Source organism: Calonectris borealis, chromosome 30 (genome assembly GCF_964195595.1).
Source record: "Calonectris borealis chromosome 30, bCalBor7.hap1.2, whole genome shotgun sequence".
Classification (NCBI taxonomy): Eukaryota; Metazoa; Chordata; class Aves; order Procellariiformes; family Procellariidae; genus Calonectris; species Calonectris borealis.
The window spans coordinates 1,685,268-1,693,035 of record NC_134341.1 but is presented as its reverse complement, the minus strand read 5'-3'; the positions used below and the strand labels follow the sequence as shown (position 1 = coordinate 1,693,035).

At 69.0% G+C, this 7,768-nt stretch overlaps 1 protein-coding gene across 4 annotated transcripts; it reads right to left on the bottom strand.

Moving 5' to 3' along the window:
- Nucleotides 1–2,853: 2,853 nt before the first annotated feature.
- On the bottom strand, nucleotides 2,854–7,745 carry GTSF1 (gametocyte specific factor 1). Of its 4 annotated transcripts, XR_012670430.1 has the most exons (7): nucleotides 7,490–7,742; nucleotides 7,126–7,252; nucleotides 6,956–7,045; nucleotides 6,791–6,866; nucleotides 5,142–5,241; nucleotides 3,580–3,678; nucleotides 2,854–3,122 (listed from the first exon to the last, which is right to left on the bottom strand). XR_012670430.1 is itself a non-coding variant. In XM_075133611.1 (6 exons), exons 1-6 carry the CDS (start codon nucleotides 7,721–7,723, stop codon nucleotides 2,981–2,983), a joined length of 768 nt encoding a protein of 255 aa, XP_074989712.1. In that variant the 5' UTR covers nucleotides 7,724–7,745; the 3' UTR covers nucleotides 2,854–2,980. The 4 variants fall into 4 exon arrangements, 3 of the variants coding, with proteins under 3 accessions (XP_074989712.1, XP_074989714.1, XP_074989713.1); XM_075133611.1 differs by lacking the exon at nucleotides 5,142–5,241 and having other exon boundaries at nucleotides 7,490–7,745; XM_075133613.1 differs by lacking the exon at nucleotides 3,580–3,678 and having other exon boundaries at nucleotides 3,104–3,122.
- Nucleotides 7,746–7,768: the final 23 nt, after the last annotated feature.

Genomic DNA, 7,768 nt, shown 5'->3' with positions numbered 1-7,768 from the left:
GAGAGGACAAAGGGACACAGAACACCATGGGGGGACCCGGGTGGGACAGGCATAGGGGGACATGGGGGGACATGGGGGGACACATGGGGGACACAGGACACCAGTGGGACACTGGAGGACATGGTGGGGGGACAAGACCCTGGGGAGGAACGGCAGGGATGGGACACGGGGGACAGGAGTGGGACAGGGACGGGGGGACGCAGGGCTGGGGACAGTGGTGGGGAGGAAGGGGACACAGAGGGGGGACGGGGGGGCCGGATCCGGCTGCCGCTTCCTGGAAGCAAACAGCGGAAACGGAGCTGGAGCTGGAGCAGTTCCCACACGGCTGCGCGGGGGGGGGGGGACGGGACCCCCCACGGGGGGACACGGGGAGACACGGGGGGACACACACACACACCAGCACCCCAGGACCCTGCCCCGGTGCGGGGCCAGCGTGCGAGGGCGTGCGAGGGGCGGTGGTGCCCCCCACGTGCTCCCCGCGGCACCTTCGCTGTCCCCACGCGAGCGGGCGAACGGTGCACGCGCGGGGTCTCGCTCCACGCGGGGTCTCGCCCCCCGCCCCCCCCCCACGCCAGCGTGCGAACGCCGCACGTCCACCACCTCCCGCCGCGCGAGCGTGCAAGGGGTGCACGCTCAGCCTCTCCCTCCGCCCGCGTGTGCAAATGCTGCACCCTCGCTGCGCCCCTCCACGCGTGCAAAGGCTGCCCGCCCCTCCACGTGCTCGTGCAAAGGGTGGGACCCCCCTCTCCCGGGTGGGACACCCCTCCCTTCCCAACCGGCCCCCCGTGCGAGGCGGGTGCCCGGGCGTGCGAGGGGCCGGGGGGCGTGCGCGGGGGGCCGGGGGCCTCGCACGCCTGCTGCGGGGCCGGCCGCATTCCTGCGCCGCTGATGCAATGGCGCCCGCCGCAGCTGGGCCGGGGGCTCGGGGGGCTCGGGGGGACCCAGGCGTCTGGGGCCTCCCCCCGTCCCCCCACCCAGGCCCGGACGCCTGGGTCCTCTGCCCAGCACCCTGCCGTGGGTGCTCCCCCACCGCTGCTCCCCTGGGGTGGGCGGGTGGGTGGTCAGGGGAGGCGTGGGAGCTTGCACACGCGTGTGGGTGCAGGGGTGCGTGTGCCCCCCGTGGGCACAGTGCCCGTGGGGACAATGGGGACGTTTCCGTGGCTGGGGGGGGGGAAGTGACAGGCGGGCAACGAACAATGCGCTGGCGCCGGGGCCCTTCCTGCCCTCGCACGGCCGGCCCCGCGCTGGCACCGCCCGCGTGCACACGCGTGTGCCCTGACACCGTCCCCTCGTGCACACGCGTGTGTATCCTGACACCGTCCCCTCGTGCACACACGCGTGTCCTGGCCCTCTCCCCTTGTGCACACTCACCCCAGGTCCCATCGCCACGTCCCCGTGTCCCTGTGCAAGGGCTCCATGGGTGCCCATGGCCACAAGCTGCCCCACTCGTGCCTCAGTTTCCCCCACGCTCTGTCCCTGGCCTGGGGGAGCCTGATCCGCGCCACCCCCATTCCCACGGGTGCTGTCCCCATGACCCCCATCCCCGGGACACCCCACGGGTGCTGTCCCCATGACCCCCATCCCCGGGACACCCCATGGGTGCTATCCCCGGGGACCCCCAATCCCCACTTGTGCGAGGGACGCCCCTTGGGTGCCATCCCCCTGGTCTCCATCCCAGGGACACCCCACGTCCCCCCATCCCCACCCTGGGTGGGGGGTGCCGGCGCTGGGGTCAGGCTTTGGGTGCTCCCGGCTAAGTATGGCCAGTGCCGGTGCCGGGGAGCGTCCCTGAGTCACCGCGGGGGCCGGGGGGGCCCCGGGCCTGACTCACCGCCGCCGCCAGCCCCTATATAGCCTGGGCCGACAGCGGGGCCACGTCACCCCCGGCCCCCCCGGCTGGGGCAGCGCCTGGGGCTGCGGGGGGGCCAGGGGCAGCCATGGTGGGGCACCCCCATGGGTTGGGGGGATGCAGGGTGACACTGGGGCACCCCGATGGGTGCGGGAGGCATGCGCCGGTGACATTGGGGCAGCCCGTGGGTGGGGGCACGGGCAGGACACCCCGGGTGCTCGGTGGGTGCCCGGCCTCAGTTTCCCCCAGGGTGGGGGGCATGGGTGCTGGCGCGGTGCCCCGGGGCTGGCGTGGAGCCCGGGGACGGGCGCGGATGCGGCCCCGCGCGCCGGCTGCTTCCCAAAAAGGCGCTGGCGGCTGCAGGCGTTGGGGAGCCGGGCAGCCGGCCAGCCCCGGGGGGCCCCTGCGCCGGGGGGGGGCAGGCAGGGCAGGGACACGGGCAGGGACGCGGGCAGGGACGCGGGGCAGAGGTGGCACTGCTGTGGCTGACACACGCGTGTGCTCGTGGCACCGCTGGCCCTGGCACTGCCGTGGGTACTGCAGGGCCGGGGCCGGGTGTGCACACGCGTGTGTGTGCGTGTGCAAGCGTGTGCACAGTCCTGGGCAGAGCCCCAGGGGTACCGGTGGGCAGGAACACGGGAACCCACGGCACAACCCCCTTACACACACACGTGCACACCCACCACACGCGTGTGCACTCACACACGCGCCCACCAGCCCCGCCATGGGCAGGGGGCCGCACATGACCCCCGTTTGGGTCACCCCCCGCCCCGGGAAGGGCAGGGGCTGGCCAGGGGCACAGGGACCGTTTCACACCCCCCCCCCCCTCATTTTTGGCCGGCTGCCCCCTGGCTCCCAGGCAGCGTGGGGACGCCCTGACGTCATTCGGGGACACCCCCATCCCACCCTGAGCTCCCACCCCCTTTTTGACCCTTTTCAGCGCCCCGATATTGGGTAAAACACCCCGTAACGTGGCTGCGATTAACCCGGAATCAAGCGCGGGATGTTTTGGGGCCAGAAAGGGCAGTTTTAGTGCTCGCGCGGCGAGGCGGAGGCCGGACGCTGCCGAGCCCTCCTCACCCGGCCCCGCTGTTTCTGGGCATTTCTTGTTTTTCTGCCTAATTTCCTGCCTTAACGAGTCCCGCTCGCCCTGCGGAGCCCGGCTGCCGGAGGAGCTGGGGCCAAGCCCTGGAGGTGCCCGCTCCAGGGCAGGATCCATCCCCGAGCGAGTAGCGGGAACCAAATTTTGGCAGGAGGGAGGGATCCCAACGAGCTGCGGAGATAAAAAGCAAAAGGTGTAAAAAAAAGCCCCAAAAAGGTTTCAAGGGGAGCGATTCCTGCCAGGGCATCCCCCCTCCCCGGGGCTGGGGTGCTGCTGGGGTGCACGGCGGGGGGGACGGGGCTTCTCCAAACCCCCCGGCCGTGGCTCCCACCCCGGCGACTTCAAAGCCCCCGGCGAGCCGGGGCCTCGGCGCTGCCATTTGCCTGCGACCGCCAGACACTCGCCGGTTCCTGCCCTCTTCCTTTTCCTGCCGCTTTCAGACACAGTTTGACAGTAAATGGGGTTTTTTTTGTGTCCCCCCCCCCAGCAGAAACCAGCTGGAGAGCGATGCCGGGCGCTGAATCACAGCAGGGGAACGACGCGGGTTAAGACGAGGGGAATTTTGTCCTGGGAATTGTGTAGGGGGAAGCGGCGCAGCCGGGGCGGCTCGGGCAGAACCGGTACTCACAGCCCCGCGTGGCGCTGGTCACCCCTGCCCGCACAGGGGGGTCTCGGCGGGCGGCCCCGGGAGCCGTGTGAGGGTGGGGGCACACGGGATGTTTCATCGCTGTATGGAACAGAACAGGGAGAAGCGGTTAAAGCACGTGGGGCAAGGCCAAAAAGGCATAAAATCTCCCCAAAAACGTAGCGCGGAGAAGGCACGTGAGACGGCGGGACCCCCTTGGAGGTGGGGAGCAGGGTGGGAGCCAGGAGCTGCCCTCCCCGAAGCGCGGCCGTGCCACGGCACGGCTTGCCCGCTCCACGGCAATGAAACGGCTGGACACCGCAGGGGACGACGAAGGTGACACGTATCTGTGCCGCCACCACAAAAAACCTGACTGTCCCTCCCCACCTCCTCACGTCCCCGTCGAAGGGAAAACCCAACGGCTCCCACCGAGGAGATGCGCGAATGGGGGGCTCCGTGACTGGGACCCGCGACTGCTCTCGACGAGAGAAAATAACGGCAAAATAGGTGGAAAAAGGGGGGAAACGCCTGTCGTTTCCCATCCGGCTCACGGATGAAAATAAGCCAGCCCTCCAACCTACCCGGCTGGATCCACCCTCCCAGCAAAAACTCCCGGCAAGTGTTGCAAGGCCGTTATTGGCACGGTTCGAAGCACACATGAAACTGCTCTGGAAACCACAGGGGAGAGATGTCAGGCAAAGCCGAAGCAGTCAGACGCTTTTAAACAAGCGAGGCAACAAAGCTGGAGAAATTCCTCCTTAACCCTTACGGAGCAGGAAGGGATTGGGATGACTTTCCACCTGCGGGCAGCGCGTGGGGAAATGTTTCCACTCTCCGGCGAGGGAAAACGGGAGCCGGTGCGGAAGCACCGGCTCCGTGCGGGGATGGGATTTGCGGCCGGGGGAGGATGTGCGGGGGATAAACCGGGGCGGACACGCGTCCTGATTCTCCGGGCTGAGCCGTGGGGGGATAAACCCTCCCCATAAACTCAAGAAATGGGTTTAAAACATGTCTGGGGGGGGGGAAGAAAAGGCAGCTTTGAGCGAAGGTTAGCGCTTGGCAGGTTAAAGCCCGAGGAAGGAGCGGCCGCCGCTAGACGATTCGTGTTCAGCCTCCGGATTGGAGATGGAGGGAGGAAAAGCGTCTCCCAGATGGGCTGAGCCCAGGATGTGCGGCTCCTGCCAGATGTACGTTAACGGGAGTTATTAGTCGCATAAAAACCGCTCTGCAGCTGCATTTCTGGCACTGACGAGGGAGGAATTAATTGCAACACCAGATCACTCCTCCTCTGCCCGGCCAGGAGGGACCGGCGCGACCCCGCCCGCGCGCTCCCCTCCGCCGGACGGGGAAAGATATATATCTGACCTCCCCGTGAACCGCTGGAAAAAAGAAAAGCAAAAAAAAAGCAGGTTTTCCCCCCAAACTCAGCTCCGCGGGGTCCCCGCAGCCTGCCTTGGATGACGGGGTGTTGGAGGAGGCTGGGGAGCGAGCGGTGGCGGCGGGGCGGGCAGGGAGCCCGGCCGGGGAAGGCGGCGTGACACATGCGTTCCCATTTCCACACGTACCGCCCCAAATCTGTCGCCTCCTCCGAGCTCTCCTCACTTCCCGGGGTGGCGGGGGCTCCGTGGGGGCTCCGTGGGGTCCCCCGCACCCGGAGACATCCCACTGGAAGAAGGGGAGAAGGAATTGGGGGGGAGGGAGTGGAAGATTGGGGGATCCCCCCGTTCCTGGCACGACACTGGGGTTGAGCGCGCCCTGGGTGTGACGGGTGTGTGTCACCGCCAGGCTGGCGGGGGGGGGACACACGGCGTGACACATTTTTTGGAGGAATGCAGGGGGTGGGGGGGGATTAACGAGGCTTCCCCAGCTGCCCCCCCCCTCCCCGGGCGGGGAACCCACGGCCCGATGCCCCGGGACACAGCCCGAGCACGAGGCACCCGCGTTGCGCAAGAGGCACTAAAATAGCCCCCCCCCCCAGCCCAAAATCTGGGCAGCGCCCGCCTGGAAACGCCTGTTTTGATGGGAGAGGGACTGGGAGGGGATCTGGTGCCCTGCGGGGGGGGGACAGCAGCGCCCCAGGCACCTGGACCAGGTGGGTTTGGGGTCACCTTGAGCCAGTTTGGTCATGGTCATCCTCTTCGTCGCTGTCCCTGCCAGAGCCCGAGTTTAGGGGTGGTTGGGGACAGGGTGAGGGGGACAGCAGGGCACCGGGGGCCTGGGGGGACAGGGACACGCTGAGGGGGACAGGGCACAGGGGGGTTACGGGGACACGCCGGGGGGATACAGGGATACACTGGGGTGCTACAAGGACATGGGTGAGCCTAGGGGTGACGGGGACACACTGGGGGGTATGGGGACACGCTGGGGAGGGTGACAGGGACATGGAGTGGCCCAGGGGGTTATGGGGATACACTGTGGGGGTATGGGGGCACACTGGGGGGATGACAGGGACACGGGCTGGCCCAGGGGGTTACGAGGACACACTGGGGGGATTACGGGGACACGGACAGGCCCGGGAGGTGGGATCCCGCTGTGCACTAGAGCTGTTGCCCCCTGTCCCCCCATGGTGCTGGAGCCCCTTGGAGGGGGGCAACAGGCCCTGCCCCCCCCTCATCTGTGCCATAAGGGGCGGGGCCAGCGCAGAGCATGCTGGGAGTGCGGCTGAGGGAGCGTGGGGGGAGCGGGGCAGGCTGGGAGCTCATGCTGGGGGTCCCCTGGGTCCCCATCCCCGGGGTGCCCCTGTCCCCAGGTCACACGGTCCCCTGGGTCCCCGTCCCCGCGGTGCCCCCAGCGTCCGTCCTGTGGGGGTGCCTCCGTTCCCCCCCGGGTGACAGGACACCACGCACACTCACAGGCAGTATTTTTGTAACATGCAATTAAAACCTGTGAGTACAATCACCCCCCACAGCAGCAGTCGAGGGGGCAGTGCCCCCCCCAGCACTGCGGTCCCCCTGGTCGTGGTGGAGAGACGGACACTGCCCTGGTCCTGCTGCCACTGTCCTGTGTCCTGGTCTCTCCTGTGCCCGCTGCTCTGCACCCACTGCAGGGCATCCTGCGACTCCACCACCTCGGCTCCGGCTCGTGGGTGCTGCCGGGGCAGAGCTGGGGGGCAAGACAGGACCAGGAGGGTCGGTGTGGGCAGCACCCTGGGCGGGGACGTCACCCAAATGTGGGCACCAAGGGAGGGGACATCCCTGGCCCTGCGGGCTCCTACCTGTCGCATGGGAGGAGCAGGTCGTTTGTCCTGACGTTGAAGATGAATGGCGGAGGGTCCTCCAGGTCCTCCAGCTCTGCAAAGGGTGACAAGACGGGGACGTGCCAGCCTCAGGGTGACATGGCGAGGCGGGGGAGCACTGCTTGGCACCCCAGGGACACTCACCAGCCTCCCAGTCCTCCTGGCACGGGGGGCCCTGCCAGGCCGTGGGGACCTCTGGTTGCTTCATCCTGTTGCCGAGGGATGTGTCCGTCTCTGCAGGGACAGAGGGGACAGTTGAGGGGGGGCACAGCTAAGCATGGCTGCCGGGGTGGTGGTGGGGGGCCACGCTGTACCGTGGGGAAGGTCGGGCTGGAGCTTGTCGGGACAGGAGGCGACGTGGCTCCGCAGCTTGGCCTGGGGCACCCTGTGCCTGGCGTTGAAGGGGCAGGTGGCCAGCGTGCGGGCCACCTGCGGGTTGTTCTGGGGGGGCGAGGAGAGGCGAGAGGCGCTGGGTTGGCGGGGGGGGGAGCCTCTGCCTCAGAGCTGGCTGACCCCCGGCCCCAACAGGCCTCGGCCCCGGCTCCCAGCAGGCCCCAGGGCCCCGTAGGCCCCAACCTCGGCCCCCACTAGGCCTCGGCCCCGGCTCCCAGCAGGCCCCAGGCACCCGTAGGCCCCAACCCCGGCCCCCAGTAGGCCCCAGCCCCGGCCCCCGCTCACCCGCTGGCACTTGACGAGGTGGTAGGGCAGTCGGGACACCCGGACCTGGTGGCTCTTGTCGTAGGGACACTGGACGAGCGCCTCGGGGTCCATGGCGGGGCCCAGGTCCGAGCCCGGCCCGGCGGCTCGGCGCAACAGATTCCCAACGGGCCTCGCGCGCCGCCGCGTCGCCACGGCAACGGGGCCCGGCTTCCGGCGCGGCCTGCGGGGGCCGCCGCGCTCCGCTGTCGCCATGGCAACGGGGCCGGGCGGCCGCCGCGGGGCGCCCGCAGCGCGGCG

What these genes read in the sequence shown, in the direction of transcription:
- GTSF1 (XM_075133611.1), bottom strand. Translation starts at nt 7,723, where the DNA reads ATGGCGACAGCGGAGCGCGGCGGCCCCCGCAGGCCGCGCCGGAAGCCG. An exon ending in CCAGGAGGACTGGGAGGCTG is followed by an intron (nt 6,867 to 6,955) that starts GTGAGTGTCCCT and finishes CACCCTTTGCAG; the next exon opens with AGCTGGAGGACCTGGAGGAC. An exon ending in GACCAGCGCCACGCGGGGCT is followed by an intron (nt 3,123 to 3,579) that starts GTGAGTACCGGT and finishes TTATCTCCGCAG; the next exon opens with CTCGTTGGGATCCCTCCCTC.